The sequence below is a fragment of the Fusarium redolens genome (genome assembly GCF_020744475.1).
Source record: "Fusarium redolens strain MPI-CAGE-AT-0023 chromosome Unknown BKA55scaffold_7, whole genome shotgun sequence".
Taxonomy (NCBI): domain Eukaryota; kingdom Fungi; phylum Ascomycota; class Sordariomycetes; order Hypocreales; family Nectriaceae; genus Fusarium; species Fusarium redolens.
The window spans coordinates 1,930,319-1,942,740 of NW_025763670.1; the positions used below are offsets into that span (position 1 = coordinate 1,930,319).

General features: G+C 47.5%; 5 protein-coding genes across 5 annotated transcripts; 2 read left to right on the forward strand and 3 right to left on the reverse strand.

Annotated features, from left to right (window-relative positions):
* Window positions 1-350: 350 nt before the first annotated feature.
* On the reverse strand, window positions 351-3,036 carry BKA55DRAFT_567053 (heterokaryon incompatibility protein-domain-containing protein). Its single transcript, XM_046192691.1, has 2 exons — window positions 2,297-3,036; window positions 351-2,250 (listed from the first exon to the last, which is right to left on the reverse strand). The coding sequence occupies exons 1-2, from the start codon at window positions 2,820-2,822 to the stop codon at window positions 476-478; spliced, it is 2,301 nt and encodes a 766-aa protein (XP_046050373.1). The 5' UTR covers window positions 2,823-3,036; the 3' UTR covers window positions 351-475.
* Window positions 3,037-3,365: 329 nt separating this feature from the next.
* Window positions 3,366-5,258, reverse strand: BKA55DRAFT_593737 (uncharacterized protein; the record flags this gene model as incomplete). The annotated part of the gene is made up of 6 exons (XM_046195592.1): window positions 3,366-3,588; window positions 3,639-4,193; window positions 4,243-4,354; window positions 4,403-4,577; window positions 4,628-4,777; window positions 4,827-5,258. The coding sequence occupies 6 exons, from the start codon at window positions 5,256-5,258 to the stop codon at window positions 3,366-3,368; spliced, it is 1,647 nt and encodes a 548-aa protein (XP_046050374.1).
* Window positions 5,259-6,829: 1,571 nt separating this feature from the next.
* On the reverse strand, window positions 6,830-7,814 carry BKA55DRAFT_538973 (uncharacterized protein; the record flags this gene model as incomplete). The annotated part of the gene is made up of 2 exons (XM_046190083.1): window positions 6,830-7,341; window positions 7,469-7,814. The coding sequence occupies 2 exons, from the start codon at window positions 7,812-7,814 to the stop codon at window positions 6,830-6,832; spliced, it is 858 nt and encodes a 285-aa protein (XP_046050375.1).
* Window positions 7,815-8,376: 562 nt separating this feature from the next.
* BKA55DRAFT_567057 (uncharacterized protein) lies at window positions 8,377-10,615 on the forward strand. The gene has a single exon (XM_046192692.1). The coding sequence runs from the start codon at window positions 8,587-8,589 to the stop codon at window positions 10,303-10,305; it is 1,719 nt and encodes a 572-aa protein (XP_046050376.1). The 5' UTR covers window positions 8,377-8,586; the 3' UTR covers window positions 10,306-10,615.
* A 161-nt stretch (window positions 10,616-10,776) lies between these two features.
* BKA55DRAFT_567058 (mitochondrial carrier domain-containing protein) lies at window positions 10,777-12,394 on the forward strand. Its single transcript, XM_046192693.1, has one exon. It carries the CDS (start codon window positions 10,810-10,812, stop codon window positions 12,151-12,153), a length of 1,344 nt encoding a protein of 447 aa, XP_046050377.1. The 5' UTR covers window positions 10,777-10,809; the 3' UTR covers window positions 12,154-12,394.
* Window positions 12,395-12,422: the final 28 nt, after the last annotated feature.

Consider the following 12,422-nt stretch of genomic DNA (forward strand, 5'->3'; position numbering starts at 1 on the left):
TATCTTCAGGTTGGTAAGGATAATTCTTCGTCGCCCCACGGCTGAGTTTTGTGATGTCTTGCAAACATTATATTGACTTGAGCTAGCAGGGCATAGATCATCAAGCTCCTCGCGGGATAGATTCCGCTCTGTGTGGGATGTGTCGCTTAGAGTGTCGGTGAATTTAGTCTATATATTAATTACCTATTCCTTAACCATTGAATTTGTCACGTTGAGCTCGATGGGATTACTCGCGGCATTATATCCTAAGTAGGTCGATGGGTTGATAACCCTTCATCTTCACCGCCACGACTGATGTTACGCAACAGGTAGATGCTCTGATTTTGTTGTTATCTTGATATATTAGATCATAAAGTTAAACACTTCTTTCATTTTATCACTATTTGCATCATTTAGCCTTCGCTTTCCTGTCCAACCGACTGTTAGAGTAACTAAGTCTATTCGACTCTGTCCATCATCACGAATTCTTAGGCAGCTAAATGATGTACATCCCTATCTCTTTCGAGTCCCTCTCGTGGCTCCAGCCCTGCGTCATATAATTCGTGATAAATCCGATCCTTTGATAAACATTTTCAAACTTCTGGACTTCTTCTGGCTGCTTCTTCAAAATCTTCTCATCTGCCTTGACCAACACCAATGCCGCATCATCATCCCATGCATTCCTCGTACTCATTCTTGTTGAGAACCTGAGGCAGAATAGCTCATTATTCTTCATGTTTCGCAACCTCCAAAGACTATCCGGTCTGTCAAATGGCTTCCTAGTATCATTCCCTGGCTTTTCTAACCAAGCCATATTTCCATCGATGGAAAAGGTTATGGGCATGACGCGGCCGGTGAGAAAGATATACCCAGAGTCGACGGCTCCAAATTGATTATGACCGCTAAGGGGGCATGCTGTACGATCGAGATCAACTGTCACGAAGAACTTGTCAAACTCAAAGCTCTCAACTCCCCATGTCACGCCACGGTGAACACTGAGCCAGCTCCAGCTCGGTGCAATGTACTGCGGTTCCTCACCAGAGTCTTTTTCATCTGGCATCCAGCGCATATCGTTGAGTAGATCTTTCTCCCAAAGACCTGCGAGGTATCTTCCTGTAAGTTTATTGAACCACTCTGTAGCTAATCCTGCAACAGCTGGGAGACCGTCGGTTCGTTTGGTGATGTTCTTCTGGGAATACTGAACAATCAAATCTCGCCAGAGTTCGTGGTGTTCTATGAACTCTTTGATTTCTCCCTTAAGAGGGGCAGCGGGATTGGTAGCTGAGCCTCGATAGCTCTTCGTTCCAGTGATGAACTTGTGGCCTGTCTTGATGATTCGGCGAGCAGGTACCAAGGGATCATCTTCATGTTTCTCCAGAGCACCGCATTCGCACTCCATTGACGAGAGGCAGTCGAAGATCATCTCACTCTTCGTATAGTGGAGGATCCGAGTTGCAAGTAGCCTTTCTTGAAAGCACCAGGCCCGTGTCATCAATGGATAATCATAGACTTCGGATACCGTAGTTCCAACAATAGGGTTCGAAGATCCCTTGGACCCATTGGGGTCTGTATTCCAGCCAAATACTGCATGCTTAGCCACCTTTCGGCCATAGATCTCAAATGGCTTTCCGTCAGGAAATGTCCCAGAAACTGTGACGAAAGGCTCTCTCTGAAATAGACAGCCACCAGAACCATCGGCGGATCCAGTGGCAGCTAAAACCAGCTCTGCACCGTTATAGATGGATGCCATCTTGGCTGCTTCGATTTCCCAGTCCTGCTTATCATCTTGAACAATACAAAGGGAGTCTATCCAAACATATCGAATGCCCAGTTCTCTCGAGATGATAACGGCATCTTGGAATGTTTTGGCGAACCGACTGAACGGAATATTTTGTTTCCACTGGTCGAGAGTCGCCTTTGTCGAGATTAAGTGCTGGGTCGTTCCCCAACAATGAGACAATGCGATATATGGTTCTGTAATCTGTTGTGTGGCGTCATCGTGCACGAAGATATGAATTCCATCATTGGTTTTAGGCCCAATATCGATAACTCGCTTTGGTAGTTGTGGGTTTGACGATGCCTCCCCCTCCGTACAGATTGTGTGGGTTTCTTTGCAGATTTTGATCCAGCTTTTGACGCTATCGAAAGATGCCTTGGAAGTTGGATCTGGTTCAATATGGCTCGCATGTCCACCAATCTCAGCGGGAAGACTCCAGTCAGGGCGTTCGAGGTTCATTGATGAGCCGACAGTAGGCCATGGGCAGGGTGAACCTATATCTATAAGCTATCATTCTGAATGGTGGGCTGCTGGTCTTACCTGGGAGGGTATATATCTCGTAGCTCTCGAGAACTTCTCCATCTGTGCTTCCACCACCAGAAGAGAACATATCAAAGTCATCAGGGGGACTTCCACGGATAAGCTTCATTCTCAAGACATTCCCCTTACAGAATACAATGTCCAACCATAGCTCAAGATCACTGAAGTCCACTGATCCTTTTGTCAACTTCATCAAGATCTCTTGGAGAAAGAAACAAGAAGGACAACCACTAGCTACTGTCCCAGGAACATCAGGGAGATAGACACTGATTTGCCACGAAGCATAATCAATACGACCTCGTCCTGCCCAAGCAGGAGCTTCATCCAGGTTACCAGCCTTGGCCGCTCTGGCTGCGTTGATGGAACCGGAATTCTCATGCATAGCTATACCGGCCAGAGGAACAGCAGTGGCGGTTGAGCCTCCGTAGAGATTCCAGCATGTTCGACATAGTTTTGGGTCCTTTCTGATGTCATCTTCGGTGTCACCGGTTGGGTATGGCGGTAGCTTGAGGTTGAGTGAGGCCATAGTAAGCTAACCCCGCAGTGATGGTCCTCTGGCTCTGTAATCAAGCAAAGAAAAGGGAGCGAGATTTGAGTTGCAACAACAATGCAGATGGCGTATTGATATGATCTGATGGATTAAGTTTGAACCTGAAACCAGTCTGAGAGTTATTTGTTTTATCTGACCTGTCTGGGTCCCAAGGTCATGTGATGCCCCAGACAGCCAATCTCGCTCATTCAGGAAAGTCAGCAACACTGACGAATGTGTACAGCACTTTTTTCTTTATCTTAACTCCCTTGGATTTTGGCAAAAATCAAATCTTGCAACACTGTGTCCAACTTTCTAGGTTCGGTTCTCAGACCGAATATTACATATCAATCCTGAACAAAAGCAATAAAGTAAAGAATATTGTCCAGGGTCTTCATATTTTTAAATTAGTCTATAAAATAAGGAAAAGCCGGAGTGAGAAAATGAGACATAGAAAGTTTTGCAAAACAAAAGGCCCCAGAGAGCAAAGTGGAAGAGAATACACAACAAGGAGAAGAAAGCCAACGGTAATAGCCAGAATCAAACATTGCAAGGGAAGTTGGTCATGTCGTCGCGGCTGTTACCGTACCACAGGTAATAATTCTCGATGATTTCATCCATAGAGCAAATGGGGATGTTGAAGACACCAGGAGCCTCGATTCCACTGCCAGCAAGGCTGTCGAGGACCTCTCGGCTGGGCTCATCTCCAAGGTCAAGCTTGAAACCGTTCTTACCACCATTTGCGGCCTTTGAGTTGAGTGATCTATAAAAATCTCAGAAGTAGTCTTGCAAGAGTTTGTCAATAAGGCTTACCCAATGATGACATTGTCGAGAGAGATGTCAGTGAACTTCTTGTCCTTCAGCGACTGCCATCCAGGAGGAAGAGCAAAACCACCACAATCAGAGTCACCAGACTTGCTATCACAGTTGGTGTTACGATCACGACCACCAAGAAGCCAATAAGACTTCCCATTGAAGCAGAAACGACCGTCCTTCAAAGCACCATCATCAATCCAGTGCTGGTACATAGTCGTGAAAGTAGCTTCCTTGTTCCAGCCAGGATCTTGGTCACAAGCAACATCAGACTCTGCGATGAAAGGAATGATGATATCGGGAGAGTACTGCCATGCCATGGGGATCAGGAAGGCGTTGATGGCGCGCTTCACTTGCTTGGCGTGGTCGCCACGGTCGAGGAGCCAGTTGTCACCGAACATGGAAGCGTCGGAGATCATGGCGCCGAGTTGCTTGTAGCCGTCTTCGGAGCCGCCAAAGAGCCATTTTTGGGTTGCGAGGACGCCGTCTTTCCAGCCTTCGGTGAGGCCTTGCATTTGCGCTGTGAGGCCGTTCTGGACACCGAGTTGGTCTTGACTGTGACAACGTTTTAGCTGAGTATCGAGTAGGGGGCAGTAGGACATACGCTCTGCCGTTAAGGATGTCCTTGGTAAGAGTCAAAGAGTTCTTGACAAGATCATTGGTTGTATCCTTGAGCGTACCAGCATTGGTGCTATCGCTAAACTTGGGACCGATCACTGTAAATCATCAGTATGTGCTCATACTCACATAAGACATCAACTTACGCTTGTTCCAAGCAGGGCCCATAACAATACCCCAAGCCATCAAAGCAATATCGATGAGAATAGAAGTAGCAAGACCTCCCTCCTTGGGAGGAACTTTGCCAAACTCTGAAGCAATGGCGCCAATATCGTTATCACGAACGGCATCGCCAACAGCGTTCCAGATGTTGGAGTGCATCTTATCATCATTAGCCAACCAGAGCTACCAAGAAAGGTAAAGTGACTCACAGCAAAGATGTTCTCAAAGGAGTGAAGAATGAAGTATCCAGCAGGAACACTGGTAGAGTGACACTGGAGGTTGAGATCCTCACATCCACTGCCTTCATCACTGAAAGTCTCACAAAACATGTCTTGAGGACCGTGAAAGTAGTTGGAAACCTGTACATGTCAGCTACACTCTCTCTTTATGCTCCAAGGGGAAAGTCACATTGTTGGAGAAGTGCTTCTGCTCACGTCCACCAGTAATGTTCATCTTCCAACCCTCAATAACGGCATTCCAAGCATCACCAGCATCAACATTCTTCCATCGATCAGGTCCATACAATGTATGATCTTTAACACCATCAGCCTCACAGTTGACAGAGCGCCAGTCACTAGTATCCTCAGCAGGGATGGGAGCCTCGAAAGGAACTGTGGCGGTGAGCTGTGAGACACCTTCAGCTTTCTTCACCTCTGGTACGGGAGTGATTTCAGTAGCCGGTGCATCTTGACGCTTGAAGGCGTTGGGAGGAAGAACTGGGGGGATCTCAGGATGCTTGGGGTGAATTGCATGATTGTTTGCAGGGTGGGCTGTGCCAGTAGAAGAGAGAGAAAGGAGGACCGAAGCGGTCAAAAGAAGAGGTTGCGTCCAGCGTGTCATCTTGACGTTGGCTCTTTAGTAGCTTCTTGTTTATCTTTACTCAATATTGTCTTCATCGTCGGACTCTTGTAGTATTATATATTTCTACCATTACCAGTTTCTCAACCCAAAATATCAAAGGATCAGCACATCAAATTCAAAAGTAAGCCCTAAGTCAGCTCCATGCAACCGATGAATTTACTGCTGAATCCTTCTGAGCTTCCTCAGCCTCGCTCGGTGTTGTCTTTCAGAATCATCTTGGTCCTGAATAATCCTTCTCGCTAATCTAGTGCCCGTCTCTTGGCGAGTTCACCAGTTAGACGCGCGGATCAAGGCACGTAGTGGTAGGGGTCTGTTTTAACTTGGTGCAGGGGTTCAGCGTTTGTTTATTACTCCCTGCTCTAAAAGGAATTCCGTTTGAGTTTAACATAGAACTTGGGAGATCATTTGCATGGGAACCCCTGTGCGAGGAATGAGGGTAAGGCAGTCTTGAAGATCCTACTTTCAAGTGCTGTACTCGAGTGCTGGTCTGAGTCCTCTTCAGACCAGGCTCTTCCCTTGCAATGATTATGCTCTCATTATTCCACTCAATCAGGGGATCTTGGTAGAAGCTTTTGATCCGAAAATCACAATATCTCCTAGACTTGGTTCCTGACAGTAATGCTGGTATCTCAGGAAAGGGTTTCTCCGTCCAATGTACGAGACCCGAATGATTCCAGTGCTAATTTAAGATCTCTTTTAGCTTGGCCTTTTTTACATATCTAGTGTTTATGCATAACAAGAACCAGCCTTAGTTGTAACCTTAAATCCCAAGTTCCCTGCCATAGCTCTTCTCAGCCCCGGGATAAGAACAAGCAGCTTGCCGATTCTTGAGAGAATGACTCCATACAAGAAGATAGTTAATCACTATCTCCTGGTCCAGTGACCGAGTAGAGCAAACCTAAAGCCTCTTTTGAGGTCACTACCTCAATTTTGTAGAAGAATCACAGGCGCATTCGTGAGGGATCCTGATCCTCTAAAGCATGATTAACTGATCATAAACTCCTAAAAGGGTCTTGATCGAGTTAAACTCAGCTGGTTTGTTTCAGATTCTTTGAAGGATCTAAGGCTGATATAAATGTGACCCACGTGCTTTATCGAGTGGCCTTGGCTCGATGGACCCCACTGCCACTATAAGGATATGGTTTTGGAGGGGAATATCAACGAAAAGACATTGCCGCTTTATGGATGACGGCTTACCTCTGTCTTAGCTCAGGTAGTGGTCATCTTGGGGAGGCAAGAAAACTCAAGACCTCCATCCTAAACGATAAAAAGACTAAGATAAGTTCAGCATAGACTTAGAGGCCCTTTAGACCAGGCAGTTATTTTCAGTACCCTGATTTAAGGTCAGAAGTTTAACTGCTCCTTAAGTTCATCCTATCACAAATAACCAGCTCAAACAATCAAAGTGCCATTGATGAATAAGTATAAGCTTGAAAATAATAAATATCTACCAGTGCTATGTCTTCTCCTGAACCATCCCGAACCATGGGTGACCCAAAACATCCTCCGCACTTATTCGTTCTTCATACATGAATACCTTTCTCAAGAGATCATAGCAAATCAGCTTCCTGTGTTGAGGTTCTGGGCAAGGATTGAAGGTTATCCTCTACATCACTATTTCCTGGTAGGTAGGCGAACCATCCCACTCCTCCACCTTCTGGAAGGTATGTGCCGTTGATCTTGATTGCAGATGGTTTCCAAACTCTGTTGGCGTAATGTTGTGGATATGGCCTTTTGGTATTGTCATGTATGGCGGTCAGATGATGTATGTCTTGGGGATCAAAATTGACGATGGAGGAAATATCGTCGCTCAGCCAGTCGTCTCTTCTGGCATGCGATCCATCTTCATCTCGGACAATAAAGGGCTTTGCTGGTGTCGACTCATTCTCATTGAATTGGGTTGGCTCGTCCCAAATATCGCTGATCCATTGCTTCAGCGAGTGAATCTCATCGGATAGTTCCCTTGGCCCGCCTGTAGTTTTATCTGAAGTCGGTCGCCCCTCTTCATCGTAAAAGGGCTCTTCCCAAGATGTTGGTAGTTTTCCAAAGTACTTCACACACTCTGTAATAAGGTGTGCTGGGCAATCGACATGATAGGGGAACAGTGAGATGCCTGATCGCATATTTAAAATTGTGACGCCCAGTGCCCAAACATCACTCGCTGGGGTGTATGGTTTTGCAACAGCTACCTTGGACGCGAGAAATTCGGGCAGAGTGTAGATTTGGACCAGAGAAGGGAAGAACTAAACACAGATGACGGCCGTGGAAGTAGCGTGTGTGTGTAATGAACCGAGGGTCATCTTCGTCTTGGTCATGTTGGGCCAGAATGTCGTGGCACCTGGCTATGTTCTCCTCGACACTCGACGGTTGGTCCGCCATCAGGATCCTAAGGGCCACCCAACTCCAACTCGAAGAATCGCGCGCAAGCCATATCGTAGATGTATCTCCAGCACCAATTTTGTGGACTATGCGATAACGGCCGTCATCGTAGAGATCGCCGAGATGAACAGGATGGTATTCTCCCATCCCGTACATTGGATATTCGGAGTCGATTTGTGGCGATTGAAAATCATCGGAGAAACGGAAGCTGTCTCGAGATCGAGGTCAGGATCCGGCAAGGAAGTCATTGGCATGCTGTGTCGTACCAAATAAATCAGGAATAAAGTTGTTGAATGAAGCAGGGTGCTGCCATAGAATGGGTTGAAGGGAAGAGTCGAAAGCCCCTTATATACGCAGGTACCTCACAGGAGCTGCACCTGTGTGAGAAGGGTCGCAGACGGTCACGCATACCTTATTTCTAAAATTTGCGTGCGAGTGTCGCAAAGGCTTAATGCATGGGAAATTAGGATATTTATCGTTATTGAGGCTTTGTATATGGTCTGCCTAAACCTTGAGTTGATTGCAATCTTTCAATGTGTTAGCTTTATATATTTCGTGACATATCATAAGCTTTAACTGTCAGTCAATCGACACGCGGACGTAGACCCTGAAGTCTGACGATAATGAACCTTTCTGAGCCATCCATTTCCAAGAGTCAAAATGCTTCGTGTTGAAGATGAAGGGTCCACGTGACCTTGTCCTTGACAATTGCCCATCTCCGCATTGGGTGGGGAAAACTCTCAGCCCCACCACGATTTTTCCATCTGAAGCTTCTTTTGGAGGGGCAAAGATCGATAACTCATTCTTATCCATGTCATTTTGACTGGCACACAAATTCAGCCTTTGACAACCACTTCAACAATCCTTCGTCACACAAATCGAAACCTTCAATAAATTCTAGTCTTCTCGAAAGACCAGAACCTTCATCATGGCCACCGCCACCATGACCGTGACGGCCGCGCCGATCAAGAAGAAGCCCGACATGGCTCCCGAGAGCGAGCGCTTTCTACGATGCTGCGCCGACGTCGCGAATGCCCTCATTGAAGACCACGAGGCCAGCAAGGCTGGTCGAACCACACGCGATATCAACCTCAACTCCTTGCGAAACAAGCTCGCCAAGAAGCACAAGCTCATGAACATCCCGCCTTTGACCGCTATCATCGCCTCCATTCCCGAACATTACAAGAAATACATCCTACCAAAGCTCATCGCGAAGCCCATTCGAACATCTTCTGGTATTGCTGTTGTCGCTGTCATGTGCAAGCCCCATCGATGCCCTCATATCGCCTATACCGGTAACATCTGCGTCTATTGCCCTGGAGGTCCTGATTCCGACTTCGAGTACAGCACACAGTCTTATACTGGCTACGAACCTACATCGATGCGAGCCATTCGTGCACGATACGACCCTTTCGAGCAGGCCCGAGGACGTGTCGACCAGCTCAAGTCTCTTGGTCACTCTGTCGACAAGGTTGAGTATATCATCATGGGGGGAACCTTCATGTCTCTTTCTGAGTCATACCGCGAGGAGTTTATTGCACAGCTTCACAATGCTCTCAGTGGATACCAAACGACTAATGTCGATGAGGCCGTGGAGGCTGGTGAGATGAGCAACATCAAGTGTGTCGGAATCACAATCGAGACACGACCCGATTATTGTCTACAGCCTCATCTTTCCGATATGTTGCGATATGGCTGCACACGACTTGAGGTTGGAGTACAGTCGCTGTACGAGGATGTCGCGCGAGACTCCAACCGAGGACACACAGTTGCCGCAGTCGCCGAGACTTTCTGCCTTGCAAAGGATGCTGGATACAAGGTGGTCAGTCACATGATGCCTGATTTGCCAAACGTTGGCATGGAGCGCGATATCGATCAGTTCAGGGAGTACTTTGAGAATCCTGCTTTCCGAACCGATGGTCTCAAGATTTATCCCACTCTGGTCATTCGGGGTACAGGTCTGTACGAGCTTTGGAGGACAGGGCGATACCAGAACTACACTCCCAACGGCTTGATCGACCTTATCGCGAGAATTATGGCTCTTATTCCTCCCTGGACTCGTATCTACCGTGTTCAGCGCGATATTCCCATGCCTTTGGTTACATCTGGAGTTGAGAATGGTAACCTGCGTGAACTAGCATTGGCTCGAATGAAGGACTTTGGAACAACCTGCCGAGATGTGCGGACACGAGAGGTTGGAGTGAACGAGATCAAAAACAAGATCCGACCTAACCAAATTGAGCTGGTCCGACGAGATTACGTCGCCAACGGCGGCTGGGAGACTTTCCTTGCCTACGAGGATCCTAAGCAGGATATCCTTGTTGCCCTGCTTCGATTGCGAAAGTGTACCGAGAAGTACACCTACCGAGAGGAGCTTACCGGTCAGCCTACCAGTATGGTGCGAGAGCTTCACGTTTACGGCACAGCCGTTCCTGTTCACGCTCGCGATCCCCGCAAGTTCCAGCACCAGGGTTTCGGTACACTTTTGATGGAGGAGGCTGAGAGGATTGCGATTGAGGAGCACGGTAGCGACAAGATCAGTGTTATTTCTGGTGTTGGAGTGAGGAGCTACTACAAGAAGCTTGGCTTCTGGTTGGATGGACCTTACATGAGCAAGTGGCTGGATGGTCGTGAGCAGCCTGAGTAAAGGCGAGCTCTAGGGTAATGAATAGCATGAAGGATGAGACTGGAAATACCTCACGGCAGGGGATATTGCATTTATATACGGCGTCTTTGGGTGGGAAATGAAAAGCTACGACATTTTGATCATTTTGTGTTATTTTCTGCCTATTGATTGCTCTACAGAGGTGAGTGAAGGGAAATAGACTTAACCTGTGAATGTTCCTCGGGTTCACACTCCTACTTAACTTCAATATGATCTACCCCCAATTGAAGCATCTAGCTTCATTGCAGCTCCTCTCTCCTTCATCTCACCCAATTGTGATCAGCCTGTAATAAACCCTGCAGTTTCAGGTCACCTGCGCTGTTCATGAGGATGCCTCAGATCTCGGGACCTGTTGGCCCAAGATTATCGTCACCTGCAGCACCCGATTGGTCCACGTCGCTTAGTCACCAACTCATCAACTCCGACGTCAACCTGCTTCCTCACAGGCTCCCTCTCATCTTCTCACAACATGACTCCCCCAACGCCATGAACAATCGTCGAAATGACGTCCCGGATTATGGAACCGGAATCCTCCCGGCATTACCTCCCGACGTTGTACTCCCAGACCGTGATCCTAGAAGCAATGCCGCAACTGCCGCTTCAGCAGCTGGTGTTCGTGCCTTGAGCACTCAACTCATCGCTTTTTACTTTCGTGCTCCTGCGAAGGCCTTCTTTAGAACGCGTGTGGATTATCTGGCTTATGCGAGGACTATTCATCAGGCGCAGACGGAGCTTATGATGAAAGCTGCTGCGAATGATCCTTCTGCTTCTCGACTCAATGTATTTATGCGACAAAGTTGGTTGTTGCTGAGAAGTACGACACCTGGAGTTTTGACATCGGCTATTAGACATCAAGGATGGGGAATTATACCGAATCAGATTTTACCGCCTCTTATTGCGAATGTTGGGGTTGGAGCGGTACTGTACACGAGTTATCTCCAAATTTTAGGACGACTTCATGAAGAGAGCGGACAAGCGCGGAAGAGAGTGTACCCACCACCTCATCCGATGCATACATTCACAGCTGGTTTGCTTGCTGGTGGACTTCAGAGTGTTGTGGCTGCGCCCTTAGACGCCATCCAAGCACGGTATGATCATCGAGATTTAATGCCAAATGATGGCAGTGGGAAACCTCGGAGTATGTGGGCTTTTAGCGCAGAGAAACTTCGCGAAATTGGGCTCAGGGGTATTTTTGCAGGATGGGGACTGTCACTCGCGAAAGACAGTCTTGGAAGTGCCGTATTTTTCAGTACATTTGAGTACGTCAAGGCTCAAGGCTATTACCGCTTCGTTACGTGGTACTACGGTGGTCTGGCCGAGGATATTGTCGACGTGCTCGCCATGAAGCGTCCCACCCACGAACACCGACAAGAAGAAGGCATGAGGCTTATTCGACCTCATTATGCCCTTGAGCCCATGTTTCTTCTTCTCGGTGGTATCAGCGCTTCATTTACTCAACAGGTCCTCCTGCACCCTTTGACACACTTCCAAGTCAAGCACTGGGATCATCTTGAAGACCTCGACGAGAAGGCTGCAAGGCTCCGTGCTTCCAGAGTCGCAAACCCGGAAAAGCCTCGTCGCCGATGGAGAATGCTGCGAGCCTATTACCACGCTTACCAAGAATCACTAGCCGTGTGTCGAGGGGAGGCAGCAGCTGAAGGACTAACCCTAACGAAATGGCTGTACCGTGGATTCTGGTGGAATGCGATACGGCAGGTTCCCAGCACGAGTGCGGGATTGATCATCTTTGAGTTGATACGGCGCAAGTATGGACTTGGGCAGGAAGAAGTGAGAATTACAAAGGATGGGTATGACATTCTGCTTCACTAGAGGCTGGGTTGGTGTGATGGCGTTGGTGTATAGACTATTCTCCTCATTGTTTTGGGCCTGTATAGACAGATTAAACAGTATATAGAAATGACAGATACCTCTACGTTGTTCGAAGGGTCACAGTTTCTGTTTCGGTCATGATCATCCAACATCTTGTTCATCTTAAGGCACTCTGTGTCTAAGGGGTATCTAGTCTATGGCAACGTGAACATATCCCAACCAAATCATAACTCTTAGCAAAACATGATACATGAACTTGAATAAAATAA

Excerpts from the sequence above, each read along its gene's own strand:
- BKA55DRAFT_567058 (XM_046192693.1), top strand. The coding sequence starts at position 10,810 with ATGAACAATCGTCGAAATGACGTCCCGGATTATGGAACCGGAATCCTC.
- BKA55DRAFT_567053 (XM_046192691.1), bottom strand. The coding sequence starts at position 2,822 with ATGGCCTCACTCAACCTCAAGCTACCGCCATACCCAACCGGTGACACC. Across the intron at positions 2,251-2,296 it reads CGAGATATATACCCTCCCAG|GTTCACCCTGCCCATGGCCT; the intron begins GTAAGACCAGCA and ends TTATAGATATAG.
- BKA55DRAFT_567057 (XM_046192692.1), top strand. The coding sequence starts at position 8,587 with ATGGCCACCGCCACCATGACCGTGACGGCCGCGCCGATCAAGAAGAAG.